The sequence below is a fragment of the Protopterus annectens genome, chromosome 2.part0 (assembly GCF_019279795.1).
Source record: "Protopterus annectens isolate FY-2018-M chromosome 2.part0, PAN1.0, whole genome shotgun sequence".
Taxonomy (NCBI): domain Eukaryota; kingdom Metazoa; phylum Chordata; order Ceratodontiformes; family Protopteridae; genus Protopterus; species Protopterus annectens.
Window position 1 is genome coordinate 208,170,630 of NC_056728.1, and position 16,800 is coordinate 208,187,429.

General features: G+C 41.8%; 1 protein-coding gene across 1 annotated transcript in view; it reads right to left on the reverse strand.

The window, feature by feature from the left end:
* The window catches only part of LOC122792717 (ankyrin repeat and LEM domain-containing protein 2-like), a 227,586-nt gene that overhangs the window by 155,939 nt on the left and 54,847 nt on the right, over window positions 1-16,800 (reverse strand). Inside the window, exon 3 of the mRNA XM_044060301.1 lies at window positions 14,997-15,221. Within this exon, the coding sequence (XP_043916236.1) occupies window positions 14,997-15,221 (225 nt within the window). The remainder of the gene's footprint in view (window positions 1-14,996; window positions 15,222-16,800) is intronic.

Below are 16,800 nucleotides of genomic sequence, written 5' to 3' on the forward strand. Positions count from 1 at the left end.
GACATGCAGATTCCATAGAAATGCACCCCCAACCAACAGTCAAACTGGAAAACCTCTTGCTGTCAGGTGACAATGTCATCTGCTGCACCACTGTGCCGCACATTCTCCAACCACTGCTCTGCCCTAAAGCAGTTACATTGAGTTCAATACCATTTCACATAACTCAGCTATTTATGACTCATGACACAATATATAAACCTTCAAAACACCCATTGCTAAGCAATATTCTCCCAACACACCACTATGCTCATATGACAAAAAAAGTGTCACCACCGACAAACTTGAGAGATCTGCAAGTAAATGCCATGTAAAAACCCAAGAGATCTGCAGGAAATGGCTTCCACTTGTGCTGTGATACAAGATCTTGGAACACAGTTCTCACTTGCTGTAAGGTCCACATCTAACCTCCACACACAAAATCTACACTAAAGAATTTCCACTAGACTCCTGGCTTCACTCCTGCTCCACACCTGGCTAAACACTTTCTATACTCTCTTCCAGCTTCACCAGCTAACCTCAAAACAAAATCTCTAAGCCCTCCCCTTAACAGGATAGAGAGATATCTGCATTCAGTTTTGTACACATTATAAATATGTATCTCATTTTGCATTAGTCATCTTCACTAGAGTAACATCTGCTCATGATATACCCACATTATTAATCTTCACTCTTGCCAAACAAGTCTGAGAGCTTAATCTATTATTCCCTTACTACTGGTCTATGTTCTTTTATCAGTTTCTTGATTTGATCTGCTATGCAACTTCCTGTCTACATACCATCACTTTCTATCTTCTCAAAGGGTAAGTCACCAGTATTTTCCTTCCCATGCCTTTTCCCAATTATCTTATTCAATATTACCCAACAGGTGTCTTGCTACTTGAACGTTGTAATGTCTTTGCCAGTCTTACAGCAACTATGTTATTTTGCTGTACATCTTTGCCACTAAATTAAGTTCATAAATCAATTCAGTAAATTGACTGCATTTCTTATCCATTTTATGTGTTACTTATGTCTGCGACTGTCTTAACATTGTCACTACTGGAGCTTATCACCCTGGGCCATCACTGAAAAAATGGTACCACTCACTGCCCAGTCAGAGATTCTTGGTAAACAAATGTCAAACCAATCAAACAATAAACAGCCAAACTGCAAGTGAGGTTGTGTGCCCTCTCAAAGGGAGATAGGTGTGCATTTTCTGCACATTAAGCTTTTAAAACAGCTACTGAAAAATCTCAGGCTATGTAAGATGGCATACAAAGCAGCACTTCAGTATTCCAGCAAATGCAAAGAAACACCCCCATCACACCAAAGTAAGCTCTCAGTGGTTTCTTCAGCAACAGTCACTGTTCTATACCAGCAGAACCACCACCCTCAAACTACAAGGATTTTTCTCAGACAGCCCCTCATAAAACCAGAGCATGCCTGGGACAAAGAAGGAAAAATTTAAGTTATGTACTCACCATAACTATGCATCTGTGTTGTTCATTTTCATTCTTCCGCAATGTATATATCTCGGATCCGGCTCATCCAATCTCTCTAGATTTGAGGATCCAACTCTAGAGCTCCTTCCTTTACCCATAATGCTCCTAACTTTCCAGATTACCTCAGATCAAGCTGGCTGCTGCTAAACATGCCAGAAAGCATAAATACTTACAATAATTATAATCATACCAAGAGACAGGTTAGACAGTAGAGGCTCAAACTGGAAAGAATGGTTCCCATATACCTCACCAGTTCCTAAGGATAAGGGATAGGGGGAAGGAGGGTGAGGAGTTGAGAATTAATGAAAATGGTCAGACGCATAGTTATGGTGAGTACATAAATATAAAATAGTTGTGCAAAATCTTACCATAACCATAGATATCCTTCTCTTCCACGTTGTAGTATTCTTACAGTGGGATCCTCCACCTCAGGCGACCTGAACAGCAGCTCCTATACAAAAGCTTTTAGCCCGATTGTTGATGTTGGTGTGTGGGATATCCCACACAGGGCCATAAACCAGGCACCTTAAATGAGACGTCTGCACGCACAGATCTCAGAACTACCCAGTCGGACAGTAGCCCAGGAGATGACAAAAGATGTCCTTCAGACTGGTGGAATGCCACAGCCTGTCCAAAAATTACCCTAGTGCCGGCAGGGGTGTGTGCAAGCCACCAGACCTGTAGATATGAAAATAGGGGGTCAGGAGGGAGGGAAAGGAATACTGCAACATGGAAGATAAGGACATCTATGGTTATGATGAGATTTTACACAACTATTCTATGTCCTATTCTTATGTTGCAGTATTCTTACTGTGGGAGAGTACCACAGCACAGGAAGGCTGGAGGTACAGGTAGCGGATTCCAGTACAGTGGACCAGGTGGCTGCTTCAAGGAAGGAAGCCATGTCTAGGCCTTTGAGGAAGGCTTTGGAAGAAGCTACTGCTCTAGTAGAATGAGCCCCGATTCAGGTCTTTTCCATGGTATGAGGAGCAGAAAGAGATGGTTTTCTTTATCCAACAGGAAATGGTCTGTTTGGAGACTGCTGTGCTCCGGTCTCTGAAATGGAAGGAAAAAAAAAGTTAAGTACTCACCATAATGTTTCATCTGAGTAGGTAAATTTCATTTGTCAGCAACCTGTGGGTTTCGGATCAGACACTGATCCGAGCCGGCAGCATACCAAGCTAAACGATCCGAGCTCCAAGCTCCTCCCCCTACCCATACTACACTGCAACCTCCTGCCAATCCTCAGATCGAGTTTGCCACTCCACATGTGACAACCAAAAAACTAAAACCTGAGACCCCTGTAGCAAGGACAAACATCAAGCTCAGCAGAAATAACTGCCAAGGTCAGGGAGAGGGAGGGATGGATGCTGACAAATGACGTTTACCTACTCAGATGGAACATTATGGTAAGTACATAACTTCTTTATCTGAAGTAGTTAACTTAATTTGATAAGCAACCTGTGGGACAGTCCCCAGCTACCCGAAATCTTGGGAGGCCCTTAAGGAAGGATATTCCAGAGCCCTGCAGAGCCAAAGGAAACCCTTCCCCTAGACACCAAATCCACAGTTTATGAGTAATAACGGTGTGAGAGGACACCCAGATAGCTGCTGAACAAATGTCCTCCAAGGAAACTCAAGACCAAAATACAGTAGACATTGCCATAGAACACGGAGAATGAGCATGAACTTCTACTGGTTCTGGTAAACCAAGCTCTCTATATGCTTGTAGGATACAAAGGGAAATCTACATAGTGAGAGTCACCTTTGAAACTGGTTTCCCTAGAAAAGGCTTAGCAAAGGAAACAAAAAGTTGATCAGATTTACGAAAGACTCATCCTGTGCAAATAAACGTAACTGTCTGTGAACATCCAGCAAATTAAGTTTGTACTCCCATTTGTTCTGAAAATTAGGGGAAAAAAACAGGCAAATTAATAGAGTGATTAATGTTTGTCTCAGAAGCAACTTTAGGGAGAAAAGACGGATTAGTCCTGAGAGACACCCTATCCTTATGAAACACTAGATATGGGGGTTTCATACAAACAGCCTGAAGCTCCAACACTCTCTTGGCTGAGGTGATCACTACCAGAAAAGCAGTCTTCCATGACAAGAATTTTAAGTCAACTGATGCAGAGGGCTTGAATTGAGGTGCAACTAAGGTATGAAGAACCGAAGTCAGATCCCACGACGGGGACGGATTCTTAATAGGAGGTCTCGGAAGAAAAGTGCCTTTCAAAAAGGTCTTACAAATTTTGGCAGCAGTGAGAGAGCCTAAATTGTCCCCTACAAGGAAATGGGAAATAGCCGCCAGCTGGACCTTCACTGTGGAAGAGCTGGTTCCTTGCTGGAAGATATACGAGACAAAAAGTGTAATACCACTGGGATCGGAGCGGTAAAAGGATCCAGATTTCTCTGTGAAGCCCAAATGGAGAAACATCTCCAATTGCTACAGTAAATTTTCCTGGTTGAGGATTTATGTGCTGCAACAAAGATGGATTTAACAGAGGAAGAGATACCAGAGTCCTAGCAACTAGGGGAACTGGAGCAGACAAGCTGCGAGCTTCAGGCTGTCCAGATTCGGAGGAAGCATTCCCGAGGGATGACAAATCAGATCCGGAATGTGATCCAAGATGCAGGGTGGAGCTATGAGATGAGACCGCAGGCAGGGAAACCAGACTTGATGAGGCCAGAATGGGGCTATGAGGATAATTCTGCTCCCCAACCGACGAGCTTTCTGTAAGAATGTTGTCATGAGCGGGATATACGCATGAAGACTGGGTGGCCAAACATGAACAAGAGCGTCTCTGGGGGCTTCCCGTCAGAGGAATTAGAGAGAAAAACTCGCTGCATTTCGCACCGGATGGCAATGCGAAGAGATCACAGCAAGGCTGACCCCACTTGAGGAAGATCTGTGCCGCTACACAAGGGTTCAAAGAGCACTCGTAGGGAGAAAGGATAGTTCTGCTCAATGTCTGCCAAGATGTTGGACTGACCCAGAATGTGCATTGCTATCAGAAAGTGGTTGGTGGAGATTGCCCATTCCCAAACACTCATGGCTTCTCGACAAAGGGGATAAGACTTGGTTCCCCCAGTTTGTTGATATACCAGACCACTGACATATTGTCTGACTGGATTGTAATAGTTCCCAGAGGAAAATAAGCATGAGGGGTCTGCAACGCTGAAAGGACCGCTCTCATCTCTAGAACATTTATATGCAGAATGGTCTCGCTCTGAGTCCACGTGCCTTGGACAGTCCTGCCCAAACAGTGCCCACCCTAGGCGGGAGGCATTCGTGGTCACCATGGCTTTGGGTTGGGGCGCAACAAAGGGGTGTCCCTCCCGCAAATCCCAGGATCGGAGCCACCACATGAGAATTTCTGCACACTAAGCTCAGAGGGATCGGAAAATCTAGAGATTGATGTAGTATAGACCACTGAACTTGCAAAGTCCACTGTAATACTCTCATATGCAGACGAGCACAAGGGATCAGGTTGATAGCTGCTGCCATGGACCCTAAGGCTCTCGGGATTAATTCTGCTGGGGGGCAGGGGACTGCAGAAGCGCTAACACATGAAGTGCCAGGCTGTGCAGTCTGTCTGGAGTCCTGGCCTGCAGAGAATCTATTCTCGCCCCTATGAAGTCTAACACTTACAGGTTATGCGGAAGACTTCCTGAGATTTATGGTGATCCCCAACCGAGGTGATATCCGGAGAAACAAATCTCTGGCTAGTACGAGTAGATGCCTGGTGGGAGCGGTGAGGAGCCAGTCATCCAGGTACAGAAAGACCTGAATGCCCTGAAGTCTCAGGTGGGCCGCTACAACTGCCATGATCTTGGTGAACACCCTGGGGGCTGTGGTGAGACCGAAAGGTAGGACCCTGAATTGATAATGACTGGCCCCTAGCCGAAAGCGGAGAAACCTCCTGAATCGCCTGTCCATCAGGATATGGTAGTATGTATCCTTGAGGTCTATGGAGCACAACCAGTCTTCCTCCTGTAAGAAGGGCAGGATGGATTGAAGCATGACCATCCAAAACTTTACCTTGGCAATGAACAGGTTCATTGCTGATAGATTGAGAATTAGCCTTAGGTCCCGTCTTTTTTGGCACCAAAAAGAATCTGCAATAGATGCCTGATCGGGACTGGTCTGGGGGCACCTGCTGGATGGCTATTTTTTCTAGCAGCTTTTGAATTTCCAAAGCCGTGGCCTCCCTCTGAGTGGGTGGGATGTCCAGAAAGTGCCTTGTGTAAGGGGGCTTGTTTGTGAAGGGAATAGAATAGCCTCTGTATATTATTCGAAGCTCCCAGCGATCTGTCGTGATGGACTCCCATTGGGCTAGGTGCATTGAAAAATGCCGCCCCCCCCCCCCCGACTGCCTCCAGAGAGGAGCAGTCGGGCAACTACTCAGGGATCTGAAAATGGTTCCCATGACCCGAAGTTCTTCGGCCCCCCTCTGCCTCTGGGCCGGCATCCATCTTGTCCTCCACTGCCTCTGGGGGGGGGGGTTGAGTGGGGGTGGGAGTCCTAAGCGTTCCGGAAATCTCAGCAGTCCTGGAATCACAGCTTTTGCCCTCACTGGCTCCTGGAAAAGGACCTTTGAGGGTTAGAGAAGTGGATCCCGATGGCTGACAGCGTTTTCCCATATTTCTCGCTCTGGACAAGCATATCGTGGACAATCTTCTCTGGACAAGCATATCGCGGACAATCTTCCCGAACAGGGTCGAACCAAAGGGTGCGTTAGCAAAGGACGCCTTGAAGGGTTCCGAGAAAACACAAAGACAGAGCCAGGCGTGACGCCTTAAGGGGATACCGGACCCGCTAGCCCTAGCGGCTCCCTTGGTGGCATGAGAGAGTAGATGCCTGGACATATTGGAAACAGACTTGAGAGTGGCCATATGAGCAGAGAAGGTCCATTTATCCTCGGCAGACATGGACACCGGGGGAGACCGTGTACTTTTTCACAAGGTCCTGCTGCAGTCGAATTATGTGGGACAAGTAATTCAGCACCCTTATAAGTAAAGGTAGCTGAAGCAAAAGTCCGTTTTCCAAGACGGTCCATTGCCCTGGACTCCTTGTCTGGGGGGTTGGACCAAGAAACTTTCCTGGGCGAGTTCCTTTTTTGTGGCCGCCACCACCATGGCATCAACCAGGGAACCTTTACTCCAAAAAGCTCTAAATGTCGGGGGGCTCAATATTTTGTCGGGCCTTTCTATGCCTGCAAAATGCAATGGCTGGAGCTAGACACTTTGTGAATACCCTGGGCGCAGTAGCCAAAGGGAAGTGCAGAGAACTGATAGTGCATGGAGCCTGATAAGATTCCCTTATTGGGAAGTGCAGGTAAGCTTCCTTTAGGTCTAAGTGGAAGTGAATCGAAAACATTCCCAGTAGGAAAATATATAGATGTGAGACTCAAACATATATATGATAAAATACCTCATATGGTGAAAGATTCTTGGGAATTTTTGAAGGTATATCCTATTGAAAAATTTAACAAGGGATGGTTATTTGTCACCATAGATGTGATGGATTTATTTTCATGCATACCCAAAGGGGAAGGACTTGAGGCGATTTCCAATAGTATTAGAAGATTTTCTGATCTGAAATGGGATGAAATCAACCTAATCACCGAGTGCATGAATATTGTATTAGAACACAATTTCATCTACTATGAAGGGGAACACTTCAAACAGACCAAGGGGGTAGCTATGGGAGCAGCTTGTGCTCACATCTTTGCCAACCTGGTCATGTTGGATTGGGAACTGAACACACTTTTCCCCAGTTCATATTTTCATCACATCAAGTATCATTCTAGATTTCTTGACATCTACATCCTTTGGAATTCTAGTATTGAACAATTGGAACAATTCATGCAGTTCCTAAATGGCAGTAATGATTTTTTAAAATTCACCTATGCATACAATACCACTGGTATAGCCCATTTGGATACCTACATTTACGAACATGAAGGAAAATTACATTCCAGAATACTTAGGAAAAATACATTTTCAAATGATTATTTACAATATAATAGCTATCATCCCACCAAACTTAAATATAATATTTTTAAGGGTCAATGTATCAGGGCCTGCACAATGACATCTGACCTCAATACCCTGGTCTGTGAATTAAATAATATAACAAACATGTTTAAAGATAGAGGATACCCCGTTGATATGATGGACAATGTGACCAAATATATTTTGGATGAATGGGGGAAGAAATATAAACCCCTATTAAGATTACGGAGACACTCATTAGGAGAACCCCCCACTGGTACGAACATTAATGCGGGTAAAAACATCAATACCAACCATCAGAGAGCATATATTATGTTATACAGTCCCATATCCAGAGATATTACCGATTTATTGACTAAATATTGGTATTTAATAACAGGTGATTCTATACTATCAGAAGCAATGGGAATGAAACCAGGAATTGTCTACAAAATGGGCAATAATATAAAAATGTTATTGCAAAAACATACAGCATATGACAGGAAGATTAACAATTCAATAGAAAATTATACCAAGAAATGTGGACGTTGGAGTCAATGTAATTATATTAATGACACTAAGGAAATTAAATTACAAAATATTATGAGAACCAAAATAAAGTGCTTAAAGGGTAACTGCAACTCTAAAATGGTAGTATATTTAGCGACTTGTAACCAATGCCACTGTTTCTATGTGGGAAAGACAGAGAGGAGTTTAAATAAACGCATTTATGAACACATTTACAAAATTAGGAAGAAGGATTTAACCAACGCCTTGTCAAGACACGTAGAAACCAAGGGCATACTAAAGGATTTAAATTTGCAATAATTGATATTATTAAAGTTGATCCCAGAGGGGGTGATCTTAAAACACACCTACTATTTAAGGAGATATGGTGGCAAATCTATCTGGATGCCACCACTACACCTGGGTTAAATGACAGTATTTCATTAAAACCTATATTATTACATTAATTTCCCAATGAAACCTATTCAGTCAATTTTCATTAGATTATATATATATATATATTCCTATTAGGTAAGATTAATTTGAATTGTTCAACATTTTATTCGAATTATAATTATACTATAATTTAGGACAAAAAATTTTGTTTATATCTTGTATATATTTCACATTTTAATATTATTCAGTTTACCGATTACTTATCATTTCACTTTTTTCATTTATGCTGGACAGTTATTCCCTTGGAGGAATAACTACATTCTTTAAGGGTATTACTGTTTATTCATTGTATAAAGAGGATACAAATTGTTGTATAACATTTTGTATAGTTTTATTTTCAATACATACTTAATAGCAATTTTTGAATGTCTATATTATTGCCTACATTCGCTTTTCGTTTGAACCCAGAACATTTGACATAGTATTCAAATGACATAGTTTAGTCATAGGTATGACAATACATAATTGGGAGCCATATTAAATGTACATCTACTATGGTAAGCGGTGTAGGATGAATGTACAATTATTACTTTATGTAGGAATAGTGACAGAACGAACTTTTAAGTATTATCACTGGTTCGCAATAGAACACAAATGGGCAGCAGCCATTAGTAGCACGCTGTATTAGTCAAGTTAATATTAACAGGATGCATCTACCTATATTAAAAAGAAAATAAAAAGATAACGAGCACTGTCGAGAGGTCTTGGACCCAACATGTCAGATTATATACTCTCATATATATTATCGACATGTATAAATTGTCAATTTATGTCATCTATGGTTAAAATTAGCATATTGCTCTATTTATTTTTTTATTTGTGTTTTTATAGGCTCCTCAGGGCCAATATATATTTAGAGGTTTTTGAATTTTAGTAGAACGAGCTGGGAGGGCTCGATTGCACACATAATAAAAAACTAGCGCATACTTCTAAAAGCGCAATAGGTTTAACTAAGTTTTTTATCAAAAAATATATTTAAAAATATATATATTTTTTAGAAATATATCAATTGTTAGTGGTTATTTTTTTTAGCACATCTTATTAGAAATGGATAGATCGTTATGTGATATTATGTTTTTGACAAATGGTAAATATGTTATTTGCATCATCGAAGGCTTATGATGTTATTTGAATAATTTTCCATGCAGTTTACTAGTTGTGTCCCTGACAAAACGTCAGACCTGAGCATTCTTTTAGGGGTACTTTATACTAATAGTGATCGCTTAGGGAACTGAAGTTAATGGAAACATTTATGTTAAACATAACTATAGGGCACTGTCCCTTTAATATTCTGAAACATTTTTGGCACCAAAAAACCTATTTAAGGCATATTACATTGTTACACAGTGTTCTGAAGAAGCCCGAAATTTGGGTGAAAGCGCTTAACCAATGTTTCCTATTTTTATGGATTATTGAATACTTTGGCTTCAACTTGATTTCGTTGGATGTATTTACTACTATTTTTATCCTGTTTTGGGCATTAAACAGCTGAATTTTAACGAACGAAGTGTGTTCTTCCATTTGCTGTATTAAGGTGAGCGAGCACTTATTGGGGATTCCGTGCATATCAGTTATTAAGTCTAAGGTTGCCAGCCGGGCATCCTTGGCTAGCATAGGAAGAAGCTGTTTAAGAGTTAGCATTTTGAATTTTGGAATTACCAAAAAGGTGTTGAATAGAGAGGTCCAGGATAGGACGCCATGAGTTGTCTTTTCTGGGTACCAGGAAAGTCTTGAATAGGATTTCCCTAGTAGGGACGCCTCTCAGAAAGGCTGTAGAGGTAGATGCAGCCCTGGTGGAGTGAGGTCTGATTCCCTGGGGGGACAGGTTTTCCATGGTGCTTATAGCAGAAATGAATGCAATGGCCTATCAATTTAGAAATGGTTTGCTTTGAAATAGCCTTCCCCTCTGCCCCTGCAGCAAATGCCACCAGCAGTTATTCAGATTTCCTTTGAGGTTTAGTCCTGTCCAAGTAGAATCCAAGTTGTCTATGCACATCCAAGGAATGCAGTATCCATTCCCCTTTGTTCTGTGGATTGGGAAAGAAGGTTGGCAAATGAATAGACTAATTAAGAGCTACACTGGATACCACCTTGGGCATAAAGGATGGATTGGTTATGAGGGACACCCTGTCCGCATGAAAGATGAAAGGCTCCACTGCCATAAAGGCCTGTAATTCAGACACCCTTTCTAGCTGAAGTGATTGCTTAAAGGAAAGCTGTTTTCCAAAAAAGAAATTTTAAGTCTGCAGTAGCAGCTGGCTCGAAAGGAGGTAGAGTGAGTTTCTCTAAAACAAAGTTAAGGTCCCAGGCTGGGGTTGGAGCTCTCCTGGAAGGTCTCAAATTTTTGGCCCCTCTGAGGAACTGCTTGAGCAGTGGATGAGAGAAGAGGGGAGGTTCTGTGCTATAATGAGCTGAAATGGCTGAGGCGTGGATTTTAATTGAGGAAAAAGACAGGCCCTTGTGAAGCATCCCAGTTAAGTATTGTAAAATCAGAGGTAAACTGGGCGCTGCTGTGCTCATCCCTTGAGATGAGTTCCAGGCACAGAATCTTTTCCATTTTTCAGCATAAGATTTTCTAGTACTAGGCCTCCTTGCCTTAAAATGATATCCATCACAGTTTTAGAGGGATGGTAGAGGAGAGATTATGTAATTAGCCAGGCTGCAAGGTTCAGTGTTAGAAGCGGAGGGTGCAGAATCTGGTTCTCCTGCTGAGACAACAGGGAAGGAGTCTGAGGCAGGTGCCATGTGGATAACCGTGATACACTGTGCAGGAGGGGGTACCAGTGTTGGTGTGGCCAGTCTGTTGCAATCAAAATCATCCTTGGTTTGCTCCATTTGATTTTTAGTAGTACTTTGGAAAGCAGAGGCAGAGGGGAGAAGGCACAGACTGATAGGTTTTTCCAGCTGAAGGACAGAGCATCCACTTTCCAGGCTTGCTTGTGGGGAGTCCTTGTTCAAAATTTGTCCAATTGGTAGTTCTGGGGAGAGGCAAACCGGTCTATATTTGGGCTCCCCCATTTGCTTGTAAACATGTTGAAAATCCTTTGTTCCAGTTTCCACTTGTGTGGGTCCATGAGGTTTTTGCTTAGTCAGTGTATTTAATTTTCCAGGCAGGAATTGAGCTTGTAGGTGCACTTGGTAGCGCAAGGCTGTATTCCAAAATGCTATGGCTAGTCTGCAGAGGGGGTAAGAATGTGTACCCCCCTGCTTGTTTATATACCACATAACAGTGGTGTCTGTCCATCTTTACCAAAAGTTGTCCTGGAAGAATGTGGTCCTTGAAGGCTGTCAGAGCATTCTGTACAGCTAACATTTCTTTTTGATTGATACGCAGGTGCATTTGACTTGGGTTCCAGGACAGGAGAACAGCTTTTCCACTACCTCAAAGGCATACTGGCAGTGTCCAGGAGAGGCAGAAACCAACCTTACCAGAGCCAAAGCTCTCAGCTCAGCCAGTTCTCCAACCCTCCCAGAACTCCACTCCAAGGAGGGTATCGGACCAGAGCTGTCCAGTGCTGAGGCTCTGAGGGGAAGCAACTGCTCCAAAAACCTTGGAGTCAAAGTCAAACCACCCCCCCCAATCCTTTGCCGACACTTCAGTTCTGAGACTCTTACTAATCAGTAGAGATTGGCGCACAGTGGGTCAGGAACAAAGATCTGAAGAAGGTGGTATCCTCACATCAGACACCTCAACTCTTGGTGCTCTCTGATCCAAAGGCTCAGAAACTATGGGTTGAATTGGTGAAGGAGTTACAATGGGGTGAGATGGTGGCTGAAAGCTTATAGATCCAATGGGAACAGGAACCACCCTCATCTGGATTTGTACTCAGAAATTTTCTGTACATCCAGACCACATCCGCCTTGGAAAAACTACAGGAGGACCTGAGTGAAGAAGTTGTAGGAGGAGGATGGGATGAATTCCTAGGAGTCTCCTGCAGAAACTGAGGCCTATGTCTAGGAGACAGAGGTTCTGGAGAAAATGTCAGGCTCCGGATCCAAGGAGACCTAACCACAGAGGGAGTCTTTCAGACACTTTTTGGATTTTGGAGGGCAGCTCTGAATTCTGAGCAGGGGACCATGAAAGACAACACTTACTGTGTTCCTTAAGCTCTGATGGCTTATGCTTTTTAGTGAAGGAGGCTGTGTCCCAGAAGTAGAAACAAAGGAGGAAGAAGCTGGCGAAACACCCTTCAGGACCAACTTATTCTGTTCATCATTGATTACCCTTAAATTAAAGCCTGCACAGATCTCTCTCAACACCTGTAAGTGAGAAGGGCCCAAACAATATACGCACTCACCTGTGGGCATCAGAATTTGCCACAGCAAGTGCACTTCTTAAAATCGGTTGGCTTCTCAGCCATACCAACAACCAAATGCTAGCAAATGAGGAAAAGGGAGAAACTCTACCGGAAATTTTTTTTTTTTTTGTTATTTATTTATTAGAAAGATAAAGGAAAAGATTAAATACCAACAATGGTAGGGAAGAATACCAAACGGTAGAAAGAAGGCTTAGTACCAAAGATGGTACAATTAAGTTATCTAAACAGAAAATTGAAGGTAAGGAAGAGTAAAGGAAGACTAAACAGAAATATATATCAAAGGTCAGACAACAGAAAGAAAAAAACAACTCTCTACTCACAAAACCTAGCAAGGCACCCTAGGCCTTAAGAGATCGCAATCCCGACTTAATCATCATCTCAGATCCGTTTGCCGCTCTAATATGGTAAGTTAGGGGCATTATGGGTAAAGGGAGGAGCTCAAGAGTCAGATCCAAGAATCTAAAGAGACTGGCAGTGTCAGATCTGAGGGTTGGATCAAAGACCCATATGTTGAGGAATGAATGAAAATTACATCACATCAATTATCTGATGCGATGTTTTATTCCCTGCTTCATAATTTTCATTTGACTTAACAAGCAAAGAACATGGGACTCAAACATATTGCAGACTGCAAAAGACAGGTAAACAGGTGAAACATTTTTTGTTACAAGTAATTCAGCACATAATTGACTGAGGAAAGGACTCTCCAGAAGAGAACACATACATTACATAAACACGCACATAGCTGCAAACATTCAGTAGCACAAAGTGAAAATGGCAGGTTAAAAACAATCTGGTTCATTTCCCCCAAATTCTAACATTCAGCTTAGCCTGTGAATTTGAGTTTCTGCTAGGGTGACCCTGCATCTCCTTCATGCATTGTCAAACCCTATCACTATCTCCTCTCAATTGACAGGTACTCAAAGCATCTACCAACAACTGCCATTAACAAGTCCCTTTTCAGGTATTCTCTCTCTCTAGTCCATCTTTCAAGTCTTGTGTTGGGCTCTCTTCCCTCTAAACATTTAATTTTCTGGTCAATGCAACACTCCATCATATTTAAGTCTGCAAAAACATTAAACAAGCAGTGTTTATCCCCAAGGCCACTTCTTTTCAAGACACGCAATTTAAAGGTATTAAAGTAAACACTCATATGTCTTTACCTTAAGCCTCTCATCATCCACTTTCCCACAACCTGCTTATTTGTCAAGCCTTTAACAGTGTAGACACTGCAACAGCAGCCTTACAAAATTCAACAGAAGGTCACCTCACTGATGAGGAATATTAACTCATTAGCGCTGCAAATGATATCGCTCTTCATTTCCGTAGCACCCTACATAAAATCCCTCCGGATGCCTTACTTAACTAATAAACAAGTCTGCAAATCAGCCACAACTACCTCCCATGGCTAATTACTGTTCTGTGACTACAAAACATCACCCACTGCTACATTCCTCTAATGCAAGGGTGTGCAATCGCTAAGGGGACATTTACCATACTTTGCATGGTTTAGGGGGCTTACATTACCATGTCCAACATGCATGTCCCCTCAAAATATTTACAGGACATACCAAGGGCCAGATAAAATGCTTCGGTGGGATGGATTGTGGTCTTAAGGATACCTGTTGGACACCCCCTGCACTAAAGGATTCTCAAGCTCAGAAGGGTCAGCTTTATCTTCACTGCCCATCCCAGCAGTTGCAATGCGCATTGTGTATGCCATCTCCATGTTTTTACTTGTCCGGATAACTGAAAAAGTCCTTTCTATTCAGTTCTCAATGTGTCAGCAACGACAGCTAAACAGTTTCTTAGAGCTGTATTTTCATCCGGTGTTCTTTCATTGCTCCAACACCAGATACTGTACTCGCCTCTTCACTGGACAAGAACTTCCCTTCTACTTTCACTTGTTGCCAACTACTTCTTACAGCTGCTACCTATGCTATGTTAACTGCTCCTTATTGAATGACTTTGGCCTAAACCTGGACTTGAGATATTGGGGATCCACTATCTCATTTCCATTAACCAAAAATAAATCAATAAATTATTCCTGAAAAAAATGCTGCACAGATGAAAATGGCACTTTGTAGATGGTGCCAGTAAGCCCCCACTAATCTGATAAATTGTTTATTTTAATATGTACTCTACTGCCAAAAAGCAAACAATGGTAAACATGTAGGTGATGAGCAAAAAATATTTTTTTTTTGTGAAGCCAAAAGTAGATTGCTATTTCTCTTACCTGGCAAAATGGTTTCATCTGCACGCTCCACAGAATTCTGCCTCGTAGCAAAGATCCAAGTATAACAGTGTCCAAACAGGACATGGATGATCACCCCTAAGAAAACCACTGACACGAACTCCCATCCTATGTAGATATGGTTTGCGCCATAACTCAGCTGCCTTCCTGCCTCAGCTACCAAAAGCACAACCACCATCTTGCACACACTAACAAAAAAAACAGTCCCTGAAACAAAAAGAGAACAAACAAAACGTATCTGAATTACAGTACTTATATACACCACAATTTTCAGTCTCCAAAAATCAAAATCATAAGTAAATTTCAAGAAATTCTTTGGCATGCACATTTCTCACTTCTTTTTTAGAGAAGTCAATGGAAGGATGCAAGATTGCCTAGAAACCTCAGTTTATATGAATAAACCATACTTTTCCAGCTGAACTTGTATCCTTCCATTTCAATGGAGACATCTGGGTGCACCAAACGCATCTCTGGCACGCTATTTTAAAAATTTAACAAAACCGAAATCACGTTTCAAAGAGAGTTGTTAACAAGCTACCAAAAGGAACATGAAATTTCATACAAAACCCAGCTTAAACAGCCCTTCACATAAAGCTTCCAAAATGAGAAAGTCTGTCCCATTACGGGAACCACTGTAAATTCTATGGCTAGCAACAAATTTTCAAAAACATGACTTGCATGCCTATAAGCTTTTTAAAATCAGTTAATGTAATACAGTCCCTCATTAAAAAAAGGCAGTTTTGTGGTGCTTGAATATTGCCTGTACAGTTTCAAATGAAAATTAACAGCAACTTACACCATGCTATCAACACCCAGTTTTACAGGTACATGCCTTTTAAGTAAACTGTGTTAGCTCTTTTCTAGTACACAACATTCTTTAAACTGCAGCTAAATACAATTTAGCTTAACAGTAAGAGAAAAAACAAGACTTCGATAAAGTAAAACATTTGTGTACATGGATGTGAGGACTAGGCAAGAGAGCCATATCCATACAGATGGCACTGAGTGGTATTCCAGCAAGTATATTAACCATAAAAAATGCAACAGGAGAATAAACACCAGAACATGAGAAGTGCAATTTATTTCACATCCTATGGCAAACTAACTGCACTGCAATATATGTAAAGTGTTATGAAATGCAATAGTTTGTTAACATTTTGGTGATGAAAATGCAACAGCCTGGACAAAGATGCACCAGTAATGGTCAGAAGCCTCTAGAAAAAACAGAACTCTGTGACCAGTCCAAAATTAGAAAAAAATTATAAAGACCAAAAACCACTAACACCAGTAAATCAGTTCTGATAATCTCATTTCTGTTAATACACTGGCCATCTGCAACAAGTAGGCGATTACCTTAACAGAAAAAAATGAGAATTACTTTTGACCTTAGCCTTCATCAACAAAACCTAAGTGACTTACCTTTGCAACATGGTAACACAGAAGACATAGGTAGGTACTAGTCTACTGGTCCTAGGGCCTATATAAGCAGAGCCAAATGGTACCCTGGCTTTTGCCACCCAAGAAAATTATTTTCCTGTGCCCCTGTCAAGCAGAGCCACAGAAGTGATCCCTGGGGTGAATTTCCCATCTCCCATCCAATCATCAAGATTTTTCTTGAAGAGTGCTAATGAGGAACTTTGTTTGATATAGATAGGTAGTTTGTTCCAGAGTATGGGAAGTCTCTGGGACAGGAATCTATCCCTCCAGCATGTTCTGTTTATTGTGGTGACAAGTTTAACGTCCCTAGAGCGTGTAGCTCGAAGGGATTGGGATTTCTTTAAGTGGA